At 35.7% G+C, this 22,478-nt stretch overlaps 1 protein-coding gene and 1 pseudogene across 6 annotated transcripts in view; both read right to left on the reverse strand.

Moving 5' to 3' along the window:
- Window positions 1–3,030, reverse strand: part of LOC103088941 (signal transducer and activator of transcription 2-like) — a 4,671-nt pseudogene extending 1,641 nt beyond the window's left edge.
- CNOT4 (CCR4-NOT transcription complex subunit 4) overlaps window positions 1–22,478 on the reverse strand; it is a 145,818-nt gene that overhangs the window by 51,334 nt on the left and 72,006 nt on the right. For 3 of the 6 annotated variants that reach the window (XM_007466580.1, XM_007466582.1, XM_007466584.1), the window contains exons 3-7: window positions 18,519–18,716; window positions 11,583–11,669; window positions 10,718–10,819; window positions 9,845–9,970; window positions 6,972–7,096 (exon numbers count right to left, since the gene is read on the reverse strand). In XM_007466580.1, coding sequence (XP_007466642.1) covers window positions 6,972–7,096; window positions 9,845–9,970; window positions 10,718–10,819; window positions 11,583–11,669; window positions 18,519–18,716 — 638 coding nt within the window. Of the gene's footprint in view, window positions 1–6,962; window positions 7,097–9,844; window positions 9,971–10,717; window positions 10,820–11,582; window positions 11,670–18,518; window positions 18,717–22,478 lie in introns of all 6 variants that reach the window. The other 3 variants (XM_007466581.1, XM_007466579.1, XM_007466583.1) reach the window with 1 other exon arrangement.

Raw genomic sequence — 22,478 nt, forward strand, 5'->3', positions numbered from 1 at the left:
TGAATCACACAGTTGACTGAAAAGCAATGGCTTCAAGTGGGATTGAGAAATTCTAATAGGTAGTTAGGGTTCATAACAATCAAGATATTATTTCCAGAAGGTAATGCTGTGTGTATAAATCCCTGCAGATAAAAATTTGTAAACGTGTTTTCATACAGTCTCATTAAAAATCTTTTTTAAGTTCTAGTCCTAAATAGTTCTGAAATCTATGGTGAAATTACAGATTTCTCAGGATTAAATATTTTCCAATTAACCCAACAGTTGGAATCTGGTGCTATGGAGCTTTTCAAAATATAAATATTTATATTTATCTATTGAAAGTATAGAGTATATATATATCTAGATTCTGTCCTTGGAGATTCTGATTCAGTTAGTCCAAATTGAGATACCTGGTGTCTGATGATCACTGCACTAGTGCAAAAGGAACACAGTGAAAAGGCATCAAGTCTCCTCAAAGCCTCTGAAGTTATTAGACTTTAGAGCCAGAAGGAATCATTAATATCAAATTGAAATACTCTGTTTTACAGATAAACCAAAATTCACAACTATCTGAAGTAGGTAGTGTGACACTGCTGTGCCTCTGTTTGGATCTTCAGATGCTCAGCCAACTCTGCTACCTTCTAACTGGCCCTTTGGGCAGTTTTGAGTTTGATTTCCTTTTATTTCCTTGGTGGCGACAGCACCAAATTCCTAAATATAGTCTTCTTGGCTGCTTTCTAAAATTTGCAACATAAAACAAGTAGTCACATAGTAGAAGAATCAAAGAAAAATTCATTTTTAAGAACTGGGAGTGGGATAGGAAAAATACTGAGGAAGTCTAGTTCCCTTATTTCTCACATTCACAAGATAAAAATAGTAGTCATGGTTGTACTAATTTTTGTTGCATTTTGAATATAAAGTAAAATTTAAGCCAGATGTCAATATAATGGACATTTCCAAATTTCTGTCATGTTACTATATACCCAAGTACATATTCATACCGCTCCTAAATATTCCCATATTTATTGAGAATAATTCATTTTAATTTTTCATGCTCACCAGAGTCTTAAATAAATAAGATAAACATTTGCTACTGCAAAGGACGAATTTAAGTTATAGACAGGAAGCTTGCTTTTATAGAATTTATTTTGATACAGGGGCTTCAAATATACATTAACATAGAAAATATCACTTTGCTACTAAAATATGGCCACATCTTAAGTAACATGACACAATTAACATGGCAAGAAAAAAATGCCTCAATAAACCTAGACTAACTGTAGTTGGCAAATATGATTCTAATTGGAATTTTCTCATAACTCCAGGACATACCAAATATGAATGAAAATAAATGTTCTAATTACTAGTAAGCACAAAAAATTAATTATCATTAATATTAAAATGGAAAGATGGACATCCACCATCCTAAACATATCATAAGACTGTGGCAAGCTTTCAAAAACAACAGAAAAATCTCCATCTATTCATTATAATTTTGTATTTCAGTAATAAAGTTTGATCTTAAAAAGATACTAAGTTGAATTTAAACACACAATTGCTCATTTGATGTGCCTTTTCTTCTATTCTAAGAAATAAGGGCACCAAAAACTCTATCTCTAACCCTTTCCTCCCATCCCTCCCAACATAATCCTTCCCCTCCCTTCCCCTCCCTCATTACACCCACCCTCTGGAAAAAATACCAATAGCTCTCTATCCTTTTTGAAAATATTCTACTTAGGTGGAGCAAGATACCAGAGTTGACTTACTAGTTTTCCAAGTATGTATGTGTACATGTGCAGTAACTTTATATATCCAAATACATCATGGGAATAAAATTTAAGAAAAATAAGGAAAGACTGAGAAATAAGTTCAGAAAAACCTCATAATTCACGAATTTTAATGTAAATATCCAATTTTAGCAAACTTTACTATCTACTTAATTTACTAGTAAGCAGCCCTTAGTTTTATACAAAAATAAAAGTAGGGAACTGCAAATCATTTACCTATTTCAAAAATGGGAATGCCTTTCTGGGGATCCATTTTACAAAAAAAAAATGTAGGCTACCTTTCATGGCACTTGGCCATACTTTGAGAATTACTGCTTTACACTGCTCCTCCTCCAGAAAAATTTAGACACACACACACACACACACACACACACACACACACATTTTACATAAAATTTCAGAGTTCACAAATACTCAGAAGCCTATGCGTGATTTAACACGCTCTACTGAGACTATTTTGTACAAGTCTCTGAACCATATCCTTTCTAAATCTCAGGGATTTACCAAATGATGTTAGGACAGAAGAACAGGATTCACGCAGTGACTACCCCCATTCTGTTAAATAAATAAGGCACTCTGGCTATGGCTTCCGTCTATCAGAGCTTATATTTGACTTTCAATAAAAATATAGCTGTATATATTTTTTAAAGATGTACATTTTCCTTCAATGTAATAAAAACTGACAAATTTCTATAGAAGTTTTCCATTCATCTTTTCTTTAGCTTATCCTCTACTACCACCAATCTGTGGTTTAGGGAAGGTTTGCTTAACCTTCCTTGGAATTTACAGTACATCCACTATATTTAAGCCTTAAGTACCAGAGATCTTTAAGGTCAAACTACATACAATTATGGCATAGTTTCATTTAACTGGTTTAGTTTGATTCATGTCAGAGTTTTTAATTCATGTTAGAGTCTTAAATTTCACCTATTCTAGACTAAGAAATGGCAGAGTGGGAGAATGAGCTTGGGCTTAAAAGTGACAGTGACTTTAGGTCAGAATCTGGTCTATCACTTATTTGTGTAGGATACTGGTAAATTATCTAAACTCTCTGAGACTTAGTATTCTTGCCAGTAGTAAAATACCAATGATGTCTACCACACAGGACTACTAAGGAGATTAAATGAACACAGAAGACACCAAATTTCTGTTCAACCTTCTTTCTACCTAAATCTAAAGCTGAACATCTTGATTCCTTCAACGGTGGCTTCTTTGAGCCACATCAAGTCAGAACCTCTTACCTTGAGTGATCTGCACACCCCATAATCTGTCCCCCAAATACTTGTAGGTAGGCCTATGCACTGTCCTGGGCATACAGCAGCCATCTAGCTACTACTATTCCTGTCTCAGTCTTCAGTTGGTGCACAAATAGTGCCTCAATGTAAATAAAGGTATCTCAAAGCCCCAAACTTAAAAACAAAATATCCAGTCCACAAGCATCACTACTGCATGGCTCCCTTACTTCCCATTCTTTACATTTGTATTCATCATTTCAAAGTAACTTACTAATATAGAAAAACAGCGTATCTACAGTCAATACTCAATCTGACTGATACACTCTCAAACTCACAATAATGGGGATGACACACATCCTCTAATTTATTATTCAAGTGAGATAGGAATAAGACATACTATAGAAAATTTCACTTACTAACATTAATGTGCATCAGGGGACCATGTCAGGGTTCAGTGACGATTAGTAGCTATGATACTTTTAATATTTGTACTCTGGATTAATTACAAATGAAAAAAGTACATTTTAAGTTTAATATCAATCTATAAAGTTCCAAGTTTTGCTTTCTTACAATTCTTCTAAAACTGCTACTCACTACAGAGGAATGACAAGAAAAGAGGAAAAGGAACCATTCTTTTTCTTTGTGTCCCTGGAAAGTCTAATTCTCAATTTATCTTGAATAAGAAAAATGTTCTCTGTAGGGTAGGACCATAAGAGTTGTACTGCCCATCTTTCTAACTTGGCAGTTCTTCCCTGTGGGAAGAAGGAAACTTATCTACAAATTCATCCCTACCACTGTACCTTGCATGGTGGCAACGTAGAAATGAAGACCAAAGAAGACTTTCAGTAATACTGACAGTCAAACTTACTCTCTTACAGGGGTTGGCATGGAAAGAAAACAAACTATAGGAGCTGCCAAAAAAACCAAAACAACAAACCCACAACTCTCTGTAACCTGGGCCATTAACTGTCCTTAATAAATTTGGGGGACTTGCATTCAACAAACAAAAAACAACCATTCTCCCTCCCCCCAAAACCTTCCTATATCATGTACTTATGAAAAGCAAAGGTAACTATGTCAAAATTTATTCTGGTCCCAGCTGAAGTTCAGTTGCACTGGTTTTGGGCAAAGTTATCAAATGGGAATACTGTTTTAAATCCCCCTTTTTCTTCTTTTTTTCCTCTACAACTTGTGGCTGCTATAACACTCCTCTCCTGTTACTCAAACAGTTACAAATGTGCTCTGACTACACTTTATATGAAGGCAAAGTCAATAAAATATTAGTAAATCTACTAATAAGGGATCACAAAAAAAATAATTTAAAGAAAGCTAACTACTGTTAAAACGCTAAAAAGACATTTGTAAATTCCAATTTTCACTTCCAATCTAAAGAAAAAAGCTCAATAAATTAAAAATAGCAAGGTATTTTTGCATTGTGATTAAAAATTTATCTCAAATAAATGGTTAAAATCATATTTAAGAGTGAATAAAACACTGGAGAGATTTCTATAAAAGTAATGCAACAGGATGCCTGCTAGCACCACTTTCTAACACTGTTCTTTAATTTTTAGCCTAGGGATTCTCAAGTAGGAAGAGATGATGGTGGGAGATCCGATTTAAAAATGCAGGGAAAAGACCAAAAAAAATCTTTCCTGAGAGACACAAAAGACTTAAATAGAGAGATATACCACACTAATGGTTGAGAGGATTCAATGTTATACTGTAGAATATAAATTCTCCCAAAATTGATCTATAAACTCAAGTATTTTGAAACAAACAGACTTGGTCAACTAATGGGAGAAGCCAGTCTATATACTGCACAGAAAACACTTAAATACCAATAAAACATGGCAAAGAGATACGAATTCACAATGCATAAGTTCACTATATTAATCAACTATAAATCAAAATGAGATTTTTTGTTTATCAAATTGGTAAATGTGCAGGAAAAAATACTCAATTCAAGGAAACAGGTACTCACAATCATTGACTCAGAGGTTCTAAGAGCATCAAAACTATAACCAAAATGTTTACATGAAAAATTTTTCATCACAGTATTATAAATAATAGCACCAAAATGAAAGTAAGATAATATACATCAGCAGGAGACTGGTTTAATAAATTTTAAATACTCACATATAATGGAATACTACACAGTCATAAAAAATTGCTTTCATAACATGGGAAAATGTTCATAATAATGGGTATTAAGTTTTAAAATGTAACAAACCAATGTGTTTTGTGTATATATACATTCACAGGAAGGAAAAGGACTACAAGGAAATATACACTGCAAGGAAGATACATCAAATCATTTTCAGTGAAAACGTCTTGAGTATTGAGATCACATACAATTTTTACTTTCTTCTATGTGCTTTTGTATATTTTTCAGATTTCCTTCAATAGAAACATTACTTTTATATTCAGGGAATAACAAATGTAGCAAAGAGATCATCTAAATTTTACGTTTCTGCTCTGAATTCTCTAGGGGCTATAAACTCAGAATATGACTTTGATTAGAATGACAACACTTTTAATGAGAATAAAGATGTGTATTTAAAAGCATCTGAAATAAATTTTTACTACAATAACCTCATTCTTATATAATGCACTACAGAATTAGCAACCAATGAGGTAAATAATAGCATAGGTTCATAATAAAATAAACATATGGGGTGGGGACAAAAAGATCAACGGAAAGGGTCAAAGCTTATCAACCCCAAAAGATTTTAAACTTAGCTTTTATTCTTAGCTTTGATAAAACAAATTTCACATAGTTTATTATATAGTAATTTTATGTTTTGCTCTATGGCCTCATATATTTATATACACATGTACATATGTGTGTGCAAATAAACAGGAAGTATTTAAATTTGAATTGCCTTTATAAATAATCTTTACTATCAAAGGGAATAAACTTAACAAGGACTTCAAGAATTTAAATACAAGAATAAGTTTTTTTTTTTGTTTTTTTTTTTTCAAGAATAAGTTTTGAAGAAACTGACTGATAACAATCCATGTAGTTATTATTAGCTATGTTTAAAAAATGGCCCTTACATTATTTTAGTGCTAAATAAACATGGGACTACAATTGGACTATGTAATAACCAGACATTTAAAAAACATCACTTAAACGAATTTAACTTTGGAATAAATTTTTTTAAAAAGAAAATCGACCTATTTAAATTAATTACAGCTATTTACTTTAAATGAATTCACTTTACAAAAGTCAGACTTATCAAAAAAAAAAGATCCTGACACATCAAACTTAAGGTACATTCAGAATAAAGTATAATCCCCAAATTATTGTTTTATTAATCATACCATTTTCTCACAGGCCATAACCAAATACAATCCAAGATGTGAAGATCACCATATCAGAGTAAGACTCAATACATAAAATTATAAATTTGTTTAAACATCAACAGAATATAGGTCTACGCAAAAATAAGTTGTCTCCAAGATGAATAAGATCTGAATATGGGATACCCTCCTCACTCAGAGGACATAAGACTTTGGTGATTCCTGAGACTAGACAACCATGAATACTTCTATCCCCAACAAAAAATGCTTCAGATAACGCCCACTGTCCCTTTTACAGTGTTTTCCCCCTCATTACATCAGGAGGGAAACCCCAATTAGGTGACAAGAGCCTTTTAAATAACCCACATCTCTTAATTTCCTTTTTATCAAGGAGAGTGTTCCCAGGGCTCAGGGTAGTCTGCAAATCAATGCAAAGGGGAAGCATCAAGAGGCTCATCTGCAGTATTACCAGGGAGCAGCAGGCAGCAAATATTCAAACCCAGAAATTGTGACTCAACATTTCCTATATAGTACAACAATTCTGCACAAATGACAGACACTGTCAAGAAGGATCCTGCCTGAAAAAGATGTAGAATGAAAAGAGAAGATTGACAGACATGAAGGTAAGGTATCTGATTACACTAATATCGGTACTTACGTATCATACCTCTGCAGTGGTGTCACTTTGTTCTTATTCTTATCAACTGAACCCGAAGACAGCTGAAGAAAATTGGGGTTTAATTTATATAATTCTTGAAGTAGCTTCTGTTCATATTCTTGGTGTTTACCCGCCTAGTGGAAGAAGAAATTAAAACTGCAGTGGGACTCACAAAGTGGCTGGTATAAAATGCTGATGTACTTTATGAATTACCAAAGCTATTCTAAATAAAACACATAAGGATTTGTCATGGCGTCAGAGAAACCTGTGAGGAAAATGTCACAGAACTTCTAGACCAATGAAAGTTCTTGCAACAAAACTACAGGAAACATATTCCATTAACTAAGGCATTTCATCACCCACTTTATGTGGAGAAAAGAATATTAACAGACAACATTTTTGCTAGTTTAAAAAACTAGAGGGGCCCTTTTAAACTTACTTCCCCATCTTTCACATAAGAATTAAGTCTTCTAACAGGTCATCACAGAATTTTCTGAAAATCACTGAAAAATTAGTCTCTCTTTTTAGAAGACTGATAAGTAACACACAGATGAAGAGTTTTACTATATTTTTCATTATCCTAACACTAATTAGCACATTAATTTGTTTTTACATAAAAGTTAATATATTTTAAACTTTAGACCAGAGGATGGCAATTTAGAGCCAGCCACTTTGTTTTTATAAATAAAGTTTTACTGGAACACTCATGCTCATTCATTCATGTGTTATCTATGACCTCTTTCATGCTACAACAGCAAAGTTGAGTAGTTGCTGCAGAGATCATATTCCCAGCAAACCTAAAATATTTACTAACTGGCCCTTTACATAAAAAGTTTGCGAATCCCTGCTCTATACACAACAAAGACAACTCTGTATTTACTGGAGTTGGTAGCTGTCTATCAGAAGACAGTGTCACAAATATGATGGAATAAATCAGAAAGACTGACTGTGGAAACTAGGCACATACAAAAAATAAATTACAATACAATGAAATTACTCTGAATAACTTTTTACTATCTGCATGTATATTATGACTGCAATGACATTTTTTACTTACCTTCAGGGTTGTTAATTATTTTAAAAGTGTGGTCTAAATAGATGTTATGGGAAAACCAAAACCAGAACAGAACAGATCAAAGCAAAAACAAAACAATAAAAACAAGGGCAGTATCATCTAATTGAGCACAACTGTATCATATATATTGCACAATGCATTGTTCCCTGTTCTGAGAGGGCTCTTGCCTGTTCACCTGGGTCTATAAGTATTTCATATGGTACTAAATTTTGAGTTTTGCAGTAACAAGGAAAGATCTGGTTTTTGCCATGATATAATTTGCTCAAGTTTCCTTTCTACATTGACGAAGTGTTTTAACGAGGAAACCCCTTTTCAAAGTAATTCTGAACTAAGATAAAGAAGAGCAAGATGAATTCAGGACAACAATATGAAATGAATTTTAAATTGTTAAGAAAAAACACAGTTTAGATGCAGATTTTACATCTTTAAAACATAAAAAGCCCTGAAAATTCTTTCTGCAAGCAATACTTCAGGAGATATTATGGCTTTCGTTAGCCACAAAGAGCTCAAATTGGTATTCAAATGATTTAACAGGGGCAGTTCATAGAGACAGGTTAAATCCCATTACAAATAAATTCTAAGGGACTGTCCATCCATGTCCTTTTACTCTTCAATAATACTTAAGTGAGATCAACTGAGGCTTAGAAATTCCTTGACAGAGATTTTCATTGTAATAGTACCCATAGGTAAAGCACAGTTCCCACTAGTCAAAATTCAGCACGAAATGGTTCAACCTTAGACTTCATACAAAAGAAGAAAAAAATCAAGATGCACTTATTGGACAAGCAAGAAATAAGTAAGTCATCCATCCCCGTTAAATATCACAGAGAACTTATTTTAACACTGTTTTTAGATCATAAAGACAATACATACTGTCAAGAAATCCCAACATATTTATTATAATGGGATTTAATCTGTAGTAACTCCAAGTCAGAAAAGGTAATATTTCATTTCATTTAACAATCTGCTCTGAAAGGAGCCCCTCCTAGACTGTCTCTAGTTTGACTTGGAGAATGAAAGGCAGTAATCAATGCCCCCCACCTTCTAAATGAGAAGTATTCCTGCAAAGTCCACAGCAACAATCTGAAGTCCTCACCTATAACAGGGAAGTGCAGTATTGTGCTTTGGCATAATCCTCATTTAATATGCCGTATGGTCAACATTTTTACTTGTAAAGGCATGTTTATACTACAAACTGAAAGGAGACAGGAGAACAGGAAATGTAAAAAAGAACACAGGAAAATAAGCCTTCAATTCACCCTTTACAGGACACTGACTCACTGGATACTTTCATGGGAAGAATCATTTTATAAAAATGTTAGCTTTTCAGCAGCATCTAATAGAGTATTATTTTCTAGCATGCTCTGTGAAGAGTAGAGATGGGGTGGGGGACCTCATAATTACAATATCCCACTTAGCTTTCATTTTGCTGACATTCCCCCTAAAGTAGCATTTACCAAAATGCTTTCCTTGGTCAATTAAGTCCTGGTTCTACATACCCCTCTGGGATATGTATTAGCATATTAAAGACTCTAAGAAGTGTTGCTGGGGTTGGTGGGGGGGGGGTATCTATTTATCTTCATTAATCAAGTATTTTCAAACTTAGTGGACCACAGAACCACTTTTATTGTAACAATATCCTGCAGAACTAATATTCCATGGAACACTACGTATTTGGAAAATGCTACTTTAAAGTAATACCAGTTTAAAGAAAAAGAAAATTCTTAGTTTTTGCTTTTGTAATTTTAACTTATAAAGAAAAATACTTCCTTTTCTGCAAAGTTGATAATTCACATTACTTTACTACCTGCATTTCCTCTTTTGTGAAGCTGGCCGCCTCGTCCCCCAATTCATGTAGGTACATGCAGTCAGGCTTTGGACACTGCATATTCTTTAAGAAGTAACTGCAGTATTTTGTTGTACCTAGAGATGCCTGCAGCAAGAGGAGGAAAGCGGAGGGGGGAGGGAAAAAGACCCAAAATGTGAACTGACACCACAATGAAAATTTCCATATTTAGTGTTTTCATTTCACCTAAAATGAGGCACAGGCACAACAAAACAAAGTATGGCTGTGAATACTAGAGAACTAAACTATTATTAGCAGGATTTATTAAAGATGATGATCATTTAAAAGAACTAAAAAAAAAATCTCGGCCTATGGTTTCCAGAGCTTGAGCACCCAGATCATTTCCCTAGAGGTCAGAAGAGTAGAAAGACAAAATCTGTTCCGTGTTTTAAGTGGTTAGGCACATAAGGCAAATTCCTTTTTCTAATTATGCCATCCTTCTTCCACTTACTTAAAAGCATTGCTTGGTGGGACCCTTCATGCAAACCTGAACTGATCAATGTCCAAATATTTAAGGACAACAAATCAGAACAATTATCTATTTCTGACAAGGAGAGTAATAAATCCATTTTCACAAAATATGTGTAAATATAAGGAGATTTTTAAAGATTACCCCCTGATAATGAATGTGTTTACTCCTAGCTCGTAAAACAGGACCCTACATAGGTCAGCTATAAACAAATTAGCTGTCATAGGTTGGAATGGATGCCTAAGAAGCAATCTTCAAATTAGACTCCCTTCATGTAATATGTAAAAGCTACGCTCTTCTCTACTTAATACATGTTATCCCTTCCCTCTTAAAAAAAAAAAAAAAAATCAAGAGGACCGTATTACCTTAAGTGTTCTGCCATCTACCACCACATTGTTGACACACTGTATGGCTCTGAGAGCATCTTCCGACCGGATATAGGTTACATAAGCACTGGCGCTTGGACCCTAAAGTGAAAACCCACTGTTATTAGTATCAAATTCAACAAAAACTTAACAACAAAAAAATTATCTTGCAACCTGCCTAAGGAATTCTAAAGGCCTTTACTACTACTTTCATTAATAATAATGACAATGATTAGAAGTAGTAGTAGCTTTGATTAAACCATATACTAGTTCATCTTAAGATAATCATACTTAATGAATTTTCTCTGATTTTAAGCAGACTAAAATAAATATGAATAAAATATCATCTTTGACTTGGCATCTATTTTTTTAAAAAGTCATCTGACAGGCTCGTCAAGGTTACAAAAAAACATACTTTGAAAATTAGATTAAAAAAAAATAAGATTTGAAGACAGTGTCAAACTATGTTCTCCCCAAAATAAATGCAATCTGTAAGAGTATTCTATCTGCTAATACCAGCATAACAAAGACGCTATATTAAGTTCACAATATCTGAAAACATTATTAATTAGAAATCATTATATAATTTAACTGCCTGATAATAGACTCAATTCCCCCTCCCCTTTAAACCATCACTAGATCTTTGTTTTACTATTTCTGTCTTATTACTGTCAATTCACCGTTAAGTCCTGAAAAGGTCAAATAAGCACCAAAAATTCCCCCACCCCACCAACAGAGGTCACTACACTGCTTAAATCTTTGACCCTTAAGCTTTCTAATCACAGGAAGCAAGTTTTCCTTCTGAGCAGCCCAGGTCAACCCCAGACCATAGGGAAGAAAGGCAAAAATCCCTATAATTAGTTACCTGTGAGCCTGCATATGATGTGCTATTATTGATGACAACTTTATGTATTTTACCAAACTTCCCAAAATATTCTGGTCGTTTTAAAACCTATAAAAGAAGAAGAAATAAGGTATAAACTGTCCCCATTTCATCAATTTTATCCTTATAATGGGGACATACACCATCCCTCTTCAGTGAAAATAAAATAATTTTTAAAGTTTTCTAGTAAATGTGACTACTTCCTAATTACAATTTGTGTGGTTAACCTACAGGAAATCATCAACAAAGTCTAAATGCTATTCTTTATTGACCCACTGAATAGAAACTGAGACTTACTAAGTTCAGTATTATCTATTACATTCTAATATCTACACCAATAATCTAAGGGATGTTAGCTTCACAGTATTCTTAAACACAAAAGAGATCAAATATCTTAACCACATTTTCATTAATAGATGATCATTATAAGAAAGTAATTCTCAGAACAATGACCAAGATTATGTATTAAACAGAAACAGAAACTCAAGAACAGACACCAGTAGAGACAGTCTTTACTCATATATCTATTGTACATAATATTTTATATATTATATTAAAGCATTGTTTATAAGTTATGCATTCCAAATATGGTAACAGAATGTTCTTCAAACTTCTATGCTTTATTACTCTGTGTGTGTCAATATATTTTCCTTATGTCAATTTCACCATTTCTCAACTGTCTCCTGTTTTTTTTTCCTCTCTTTTTCCTAATAAATAACAAATGTGAGGTTATGGATGAAAAAAAAACTGGGGAAACAAATTTATACAATATTTTCCCTACTACCTGGTTACTTCTTGGTGGTCATTTTCCCTCATACTTGTGCATCTCCTTTACTATGTGATCACTATATGCATTCACTTAGCTTCTCTAAAACTTACTTAACCTTGGCTAACCTGATACAAAAACCTCTCCCATGATTTGCAACTACCTCAAAATTAAATTTGTTCTTTTCCTAGAATTCATCTATAGACCTACTGTTCCTACAATCTCTCCAAATAGCAAGCTCTCTCTCAATGAAAGCTTTTTTTTTTTTAACATCTTTATTGGGGTATAATTGCTTTACAATGGTGTGTTAGTTTCTGCTTTATAACAAAGTGAATCAGTTATACATATACATATGTTCCCATATCTCTTCCCTCTTGCGTCTCCCTCCCTCCCACCCTCCCTATCCCACCCCTCCAGGCAGTCACAAAGCACCGAGCTGATCTCCCTGTGCTATGAGGCTGCTTCCCACTCAATGAAAGCTTTATGCACATATCTGTTCAAGTGTGTGCAAAGTATCCTTTCCAAATACTCTTATAGTCTTGATAATATTCTCACATACTTGCAACTTAGCTAATATGTTCTGCATCTGACAGAACCAAAGCTTTGTGAAACGGTCTGTGATTGGGGGTGTCATTAATTCTTAACAGTTTTCAACTTGATTTATTTAATTTCTTTTACCTTATTTTATTTTAGGTTTTTATAAGTATAGGGTTTAGGCCTTATGTTTTCTACAGCCAAGTTTAATGGATTAGAAGGTGAAGTGACTACATTGGCTTTCAATCTTTCTTCTACCCAAATCCCCCGAGGGATATGGCGGTAAGTGTGGTAAAGGCAATGACTCTTGGGTTGTTCACAAAAAAGTCTTAGAATAGAGGGTTAGGGAAGAGTATATCTTGAAAAGCTTTCTGGCCAGTGGAGTATAGAACTGTATTCAATATTCCAGCTTGATGCATACCAACTCAGCAAACGGCCTCAGCCAAAATACCTGCTTCAAAGGATTCAGGCTGGTTACAAATTGTGCTGCATCAGCAGCTCATATCATATCCAAGTTTACGGCAGTAGTTCTCAATAAAGGCAGCATCAAGGGAAGCTGGAACATTTTGGAACTCTGTGGGAGCTTTTATTAGGGGAGGTTGTCAAAGTAACTGGGAGACACTATTCGTGTTCAGTGGATGGGAGCCAGGGAAAGCTTACAGCACTCAGGCTAGCCCTGTACCACAAAGAATTGTCCTGCACCACTTTTGAAGGTTCTACAAGACATTCATCTAGCTGAGAGGCCTGTTTACAATTAAGTGGACCTAGAAACAAATTATAAACATAAAGTAGTTCCCCACAGTTTTGACATACGTTGAATTTAAAAGCAAATAGTGTGTAATTAAGGGACAACCACAAGTGCTTTGCTTGAAATTTTACTAAGAATTGCTTCAGAAAAATCACATCATTGGCACTTCATGGTACCTGAGGTGCCAATACATACACCTGTAACAATCTGCCTTTGTAGTTGTCATATTCACAGTGATTCTACAAACAGATGCAAGCACCTATTTTATAACATACTAGAAAAAAAGTACTTTACAAACTTATACATGCATACAAGTCATTTGAGAATCTAGTTAAAATACATATTTCAGACCCTGAGAGTCTGCATAATTAAGCTCCCAGATGATACTAATGCTACCAGCCCAGCGGCCACACCTTGAGTAGCAAGGTTCTAGAGCAGAGCTACCCAAGTATTTACATGCAGAAATAGTCTTTTTATAATTTTTAATTTCTCCTTCATTTTTTTCAAATTATGTATCTACACAGACAGATATTATCAAGAAGTCATTGCATGAAACTTAAAGGGTGTTATAAAATACTAGTTTAAAAAAAAGTGGGTACTGGGTCTGAAAAGGTTAAAAGCTGGCTTATGGAAATAAATTCTGGCCAGTATTTGAGTAACACCTTCATAACAACATAAGGTTTGTACATAAGATTTGTACATAATTACACTGAGCAGCCAGTGTAGCCATGTCATTCTGTTCTTAAGAATAGTTAATAGCTTCCCATTGCCTTTAAGATAAAGTACAAACTCATTAGCATGTTTTAAAAGCCCTTCATTATCCCTTACCACTTACCTTGTCGGCCTCCTCTCTCACCATTTCACTCTAATTTTCCAGACAAACAAATCATTTGCAGACTGAGCTCTTTCTCATCCAGAAGCATTTGTATAATTCCTGTACCTGAAGCACTTTACCCCAGAGATAGCAGGAGAGTACACATCTTCCCCCCAAGGTCAGGTACCATCTCTTGTGCCTCCACAGCACACAGCACTCCTCATAGTGTACTGTTGCTTTTATAAATAAACAGGGGCTACCTTTTTATTGGTTTATGTTCAATGTCTTACACAATGCCTGACACACTGTAGGTACTCAATAAATGCTTATTGAAAAATTAAACTGTCTTAGTATTGAACAAAAAGAGTAACATGGGGGACTTCCTTTGTGGTCCAGTGATTAAGAATCCGCCTTCCAATGCAGGGGATGTGGGTTCGATCCCTGGTCAGGGAGCTAAGATCCCACATGCTGCAGGGCAACTAAGCCCACATGCTGCAACTAAGACCCAACACAGCCAAATAAATAAATAAATACAGATCTAAATCTTAAAAAAAAAAAAGAATAACATGGATGTAAAACACTAGTGGGCCTTAATGTATTAGAAAATGGCCTATGGCTGATAAGAAATGGTTTGCCCAGGCAAGGGAAATTTAAATAATTTAGATGCTCTATATTAAGTTGCACATTACAGATTCTGTCTGAACATAAGTCAACGAGCAAAACAATACTCTAGTAAATAAAAAAGGTAAAGAGTATGGGTAGTAGGCAGAACACCTTGCATATCACCACATTACCCATATATTTAATGTCCTATATTTACTTCACAGTGAGCCAACTTTAGTACTCATTACCATATAAAAGGCCACATGATAGAATTATAAATTCCCAATGGCATACCTAATGTGTAAAATGTCTTCCTATATATTCTTTGGGAACACAGTCAAGTGTTCATGAACACCACAGAGAAAATAAAAAATGTGGTAAGCAGATGGAAGGATGGATAAATGGACGGATGGAGGAACAACAGACCATTCACTGGTGTAAAATACATTGGAATAGGAGCTCTAAGACCAGGGAGGGGAGGATGGGGGTGGGTTTCTAGCCCTGGCTCTGCTATGAAATAGCTGAGTGATCCTAGGCAAGTCACTCAACTTCCTTGTGCCTTGGTTTCCCGTTTGTAAAATGAAATGCTTGCGTCTTTGAAGTCTTTCAGTTCCTCAAACAAGCTGCTCTTTCACGCAGTCACGAACCTGAAACATCCTTGTCCTTATTCGCTGCCCAGCTAATTCCTAATCATTTTTAATCATCCTTTCCTCAGGGAGGCTTTTTGTGGATCTCTGTACTAGCTAAATTCCCCACTGTTACATGTTCTCAAAAAGCCCTGTACTTCCGTTTATAAATGCTCAGCATGCTTACAAGTACGTAATTCTGTCTTCTCCACTGTCTGTAAGCTTGTACGGGTAGAGACCGCTTGCTAAACCACCTCATCTCCAACATCAAAGTACCTAACAGATTGTAAGTAATCAAGAGTTAATTTACAGAATGAATGAATTAGGTTCTGACAATATAAATTTTTAGGATTTAGGAGATGATTACCTCTAATCATTACCTCTAATTACCATATCTTCTAAGATAGTTTTTTTTTTTCTATTGAGTGATAAATGAATACATTTGACTATCAATCTTGGCATGAAGTTTTCAGATGTACAAAAATTATTTTCAAAACAAGCTTTAAATTTTCCTAAATGTTCCTGTTTTGCTAATCAGAATTCAGTCAAATATCAAACTGTCATCATCCAAAAATAAGTAAATCACAGGGATCTTCTTTGTCTCAAAAGTTACCCTAACAATTTGAAACTTCGAGTTTTCTAATGAAGCTGACTTTAACTTTTCCAATCTGAAAAGGTTAGACAGTTACATTAAGAAAAATTTTAAAGATAATATTTAGAAGTAGTAGGATTTAATAACTAAAACACTAATCTCTGGTCTTCCTAGGCTTTCAAGAGAAATAAGAGAGAGAAATTAATGTTTAAGAAAATTCACTGTCCTCTCACCAAGCACAATGATTTCAAAAGTATAAAACCAGGACAGTGATTTTTAAGTATATTTAGACTCATGATAAAATGTTCTCTCTCACTAGTCACCCCCTAGATTAATTTCTTTCTGTGTAATAGTTCTTCAGATTAATCTTACTAACTCATGTTATTTGAAATGAAAATAAGAAATCTCTGTACATAAGCAAAAACAAACCACAGATTCTAAAGAAGAGGTAGGAAACCTATACTCCAAACATCGGACTGAGACTATGGCTTAATTTTATCCAGCCTTTGGGTGGTGCTCTGTATGCCTCCAGTACCACAGGTGATGGATTTTGTATTAAGAAAATCAAGTACATCCATATCCAAGAGTTATAAAATCAAAATTAAAGTTCCATTAATTTACTGGAGTAGCAAGAAATTCCCTGGTCACCTAGTGGTTAGGATTCCACACTTTCACTGCCATGGCCCAGGTTCAGTCCCTGGTCAAGGAGCTGAGATCCCACAAGCTGCATGGTGCAGCAAAAAAAAAAAAAAAAATTAGTAGGAATAAATAGAGGTAGGTAAATAAAAAACTTGCAGAGGCAAGAAATGCTCTCTGGTTGGGAAAAAAAGTAGTGTTGAAAGAGGGAGACAGAAGCGTTGGGACAAAGTTGTGGCAGTATTCAAGGGTGAAGTGGGATTCTGCCTGTCTGGGGAGTTAAGTACTAGATTTAGGAAAAAGGGAGAAGTGGCTGCTGAGTTTAAGTCACAGGCCTAAAATGAGCTCTCTCCTTATCATCTCTTATTAAAGAAGTCTTCTCCAGTATGAACCCTCTGACTTTGGAAAGAACATCTCCGGAAGATCACGTAGCCCACTAATGCCAGCATCCCTGGACCTAGGTCCTAGTAATTCTTGAGCTGCCTCCACATTTATTACCAATGATAAAGCCTTCTTAGTAAGGTCACCCTGATTTTTCTCCTCTACTGATCATGAAGCCCTTCACAGCCTCAATACATAGTAAACTTATCAGCAATAAATATTTTTTATTGTCTCTAAACTGATTTGTACAAAATCAATGTATAGACACCTTAAATTTCCTCCTTCTGGGGCCTTCAGCCCACTTAGCCAAGTTCAAAGATTCCCACCTCCCTAATCATATTCACTACAATCCTCCCTCTGATTGCGACCATCATGAGCATTACTTCAAACCCTTCTCAAGGAGTACTTTTGACAGATCCCCCAAATTTGGCTCTCTCCAACATTCTGGTTGCCAATCAGTTTCTATCTGCCTTCCCAACAATCTAGTCAGCACCTCCTGGTATATCAGAAACTAAAAGTTAGCAGATGTGCATCCATGGGCATCAAGGAAAGTTATGAGTTCAACATTATTCTAATAAGGCTGGTGGAAGAAGGAGAGAAAAGAGTTAAGTAATAAACAAAAGGGTTAAGACGTCCCCTGCCTCCAAACGAATGACAAAGAACCTGGTCCACAGTTTCCCTTCATCAAATTCTCCCTCTTTCCCCAAAACTGGCTTAAAATGAATGAGTAAAGAATGATGATACAGTATAGCAACAGTTCTATCACTGTTCTATAACCGAGGTTCACTACTTGGGCACAGTTTAAAAAAAAAAAAAATACGGATCTTTGGTGGGTTCATGAAACTGCATCTCCACTGTTGGTCCTTAATACAGCTACAGAAAAGAGGAAACAAACAGAGTAGTCATGTCACATTAGCCTTAAGAGAAAAATAGAACCATTATCCAACTTTCACAGGTTATTAGCACTTAAAGGGGACTTTAGAGACCTAGTTCAACTGCTTAGTTTTACAACTGAAGAAAATGAGCCAGGGAAGATTAATACACTTGACTAAGATCACAACTGGCCATTGGTTTCTTAGTGATTATTAAAAAATATTTCCCATTTTCTCCTAAGTTTTAATATTTTCAGGTAAATCCTGCAGTTGGGCAGACTCAGCTATCATTTCCAAATAAACAAAAAGAAAAAATGCCAAGTTAAGAAAAGAGAAGAAGACTTACCTCTGGGTCTGCTAGGCGCTGAGACAGACCTACAACAAAGACAAGGTTTTTTTGTACAACACGTACACTAGCCAAATGTTTGCGATTTTCTGATATTTTCTGTTTTCTCTCATTTTGTTTCTGTTTTTTCTCATTCTTTATCCTTTGCAGTTCTTCCTGGGAGAGTGGTTTATAAACTGCTGGGTCTTCTGGATATGGCTGTAGGCATAAAACAAATATAGAAGTTAGCATTAAATAAACAGAAAACTGTATGAATAACAATTATCAAATTCTGGATGATGTGCATGCACATCACATCTCCCTTTGTTACAACTCCCTTTTTATGAATCTTTTCAGTTTTTATTTAATAAAAGTTAAATGTTATATAGAATTGTTTTAAAATACTATTTAAACCACTTATTGTGCTGAAATTTGAAACATCACCAAAGGTTCTAAAATTTAAAACAACAATATTGGTATTCCCTACAATACCTAGCACACAGTTTACAGGAAAAGTAAGCTTCTAAGGTACTGTGTAAGAGACAAAGAGTATAAGTTCTCTCATCTAAATATGGGTTTATGTATTACAATCAACAAATATTTAATGAAAACTTACTATGTGCTTGGAGATTAATGAAGTACTTATTCTTTAATACATTCCCAGTCTAAGGACACAGATGGGCAAATAAACAGCAATACATAGATCCTCTGGCCCAGGAGTTTGAACCTAGCTTCAACACTTATTATCCACGTGGTCTTAGGCAAGTCAATTAAACTCTATACCTCCATATCCTCATAGGTAAAATGAAAATAATCTTAAAGGCTGGTGTAAAAATAACACTCATAAAGCAATTATTATGTGTAACTGGCACACAGTAATCCCTCAATAAATACTAGTAATTACACTCTTACAATGGTTTCCTCTCTCATCATTATAATTTTGTTTTCATTCCTACTGCTAATGCCAAGACTACTGAAGGCCTGAATAAGAGCTGTGGACTCACACTGCCTGGCTTTGAATCTTGGATCACTTTACCAAGACACCTTGGCAAAGTTATGTAACCTGTCTGCCTCAGTCTTCTATTCTGTAAAATGGGAATCAGAGTACTTTATTCAGAGGGTTTCTGTGAGAATTAAGAAAGAAAAAACACTTATAAAATAATTAAAATTGTGTTCTGCACAGAAGCATTCAATAAGTCAGTTATTATAACAGCGAGCCCTCCATATCTGCAGGTTCCACATGCTCAGATTCAACCAACACGGACTGAAAATATTTTGAGGTAAAAAATTCCAGAAAGTTCCAAAAAAACGAAACTTGAATTTGCCATGCACACAGCAACTGTTTACATAGCATTTACATGGTATTTACAACTATTTATATAGCATTTACATTGTATTAGATATTATATGTAACCTAGAGATGATTTAAAGTATATGGGAGGATGTGCGTAAGTTATACCCAAATAGTACACTGTTTTATATAAGGGACCTGAGCATCCACGGACTTTGGTATCTGCGGGAGTGGGGTGTGGTGTTCCTGGAAACGATCCTGTGCAGATACCAAAGGACAACTGAACTACTACAACAAACAGTTAATAATAAATGGAAGATGGAACACACTAAATAATATCTAAAAGCTGAATGTGAAGAGATCCCAGAAATGGGAAAGTGTGCCTATCAGAAGTGGGGATTAACAGAAATCCTGCCGTCAAGAAAAAAAGTGGGGGACTTCCCTAGTAGCGTAGTGGTTAAGAATCCGTCTGCCAATGCAGGAGACAGGGGTTCGAGCCCTAGTCCAGGAAGATTCCAGATGCTGCGGAGCAACTAAGTCCATGCACCACAACTACTGAGCCTGTGCTCTAGAGCCTGCAAACCATAACTACTGAGCCCGCGTGCCACAACTACTGAAGCCCGTGCGCCTACAGCCCGTGCTCCGCAACAAGAGAAGCCACCGCAATGAGAAGTCCGCGCATCGCAACAAAGAGTCGCCCCTGCTCGCCGCAACTAGAGGAAGACCGCGTGCAGCAACGAAGACCCAAAGCAGCCAAAAATAAAATATAAATAAACAGGGCTTCCCTGGTGGCGCAGTGGTTGAGAGTCTGCCTGCCGATGCAGGGGACACGGATTCGTGCCCCGGTCCGGGAAGATCCCACATGCCGCAGAGCGGCTGGGCCCGTGAGCCATGGCCGCTGAGCCTGTGCGTCTGGAACCTGTGCTCCACAACAGGAGAGGCCACAACAGTGAGAGGCCCGTGTACCGCGGAAAAAAAAAAAAAAATAAAGATTTGAATCTATTTGGCATACTCCAACTTACTAGTGAGTGGGAGGCACAGAAAACAGAGGGCTCAGTAATTTCCCTGACTTTTGCATGACCTGAGGGCTTTCTCCAGGATCAAATATAAAATTTATGTCACACATTTTAGGGGTTCAATAAATATTTGCCACCTTAATACCTAGCTACTCTCTAGAAGTGGAAATTTAGCACTACTAATTTTCTTTTTTAAAAAAAATCTTATGTCGGGCTTCCACGGTGGTGCAGTGGTTAGGAATCCGCCTGCCAATGCAGGGGACACAGGCTCAAGCCCTGGTCCAGGAAGATCCCACATGCCGCGGAGTAACTAAGCCCATGCGCCACAACTGCTGAGCCTGCACTCTAGAGCCGGTGAGCCACAACTACTGAGCCCATGTGCCACAAATACTGAAGCCTACATGCCTAGAGCCCATGCTCCGCAACAAGAGAAGCCACCGCAGTGAGAAGCCCGTGCACCACAACGAAGAGTAGCCCTCGCTCACCACAACTAGAGAAAGCCTGCGCGCAGCAACAAAGACCCAACGCAACCAAAAATAAATTAATTAATTAAAAGAATTGGCTACCATCTTTAAAAAAACAAACAAACTTATTTCAAAGTGTTCTTACATTTTAATTTGAGGAACCAAATGGTTAAGGATCTATTACAATAAATTCAATTCTTCAATCAATGATGTAATCTTCCCAATTTAAATCTTTTCTCTCTCTCCACTCACCCTTCTTTACCTATATTATCTCCTTTCAAATCTTAATCTGCCTGGATGATTTTAATCCCATAAAGCTATTCAAAGCTATATGGGCACAAGTATAAAAATGAACTACATACAAACCAATTAAAATATCTTTCCACAAGATCATTTAAAATTTTCATTTGCACATGGAAAAGCTATTTTCTACCACAGGATTTCTGGGTAGCTCCTTTCGGAGCGTTTATCATTAGGTTTATTTGAAAGCTGTTGCCCTTCACTAACATCTATAGTGGCGATAGTCTACTCCCTGAGTGGATCAAGCATATAGATTGTTCCTAGTTCCATTTCAAAGTCTAATCCATGCACTGAATCTTACCAGTCCATGATAAGAGAAGTATAAAAACAGAAAAAGCATTTGGAAACTTTTATAGCAACTTAACATTGCCACAACATTCAAGTACCTCATCAGTGGGCTCTGAAGAATAAGATAGCTATCTGTGTGGTTGTTATTGAACTTAGGTGGTAAATCACATGACACAAGCTGGGTACTAGGCATGCTTAACAGGACCCTGTATCAGTCACCAACAGACTGTGGTTGGGGATGGGGGTGGGTTACAAAAAATCTGGTTCTGCATCAGAGACAGTCTGAAAAACACTGATGTAACTTTTAACTCTTCTGAAAACATGAAGGATTTGACAAGCACTCCGGTTTTTTTCTTTGCTAACAATCTCTGACACTGTAAAATCCTGATAAAAGATGATGCAAAGTAATACAAATGCCAAAAAAATTAAAATACATACACACACACACACACAAACACAAAAATGGAGAATGACAATTACCAAAAATCGGGTTGCAGTATCAATTCTCATCAAGTATATTACTGATGCACCACCATGTTGAGTATATAACACTGGTTACCCCAATCTTCTTCTATATTATTCCAAGTTTTTTCTATGGAAATATACTTCCATAAGGCTTCAA

Source organism: Lipotes vexillifer, unplaced genomic scaffold (assembly GCF_000442215.2).
Source record: "Lipotes vexillifer unplaced genomic scaffold, Lipotes_vexillifer_v1.1 scaffold71, whole genome shotgun sequence".
Taxonomy (NCBI): domain Eukaryota; kingdom Metazoa; phylum Chordata; class Mammalia; order Artiodactyla; family Lipotidae; genus Lipotes; species Lipotes vexillifer.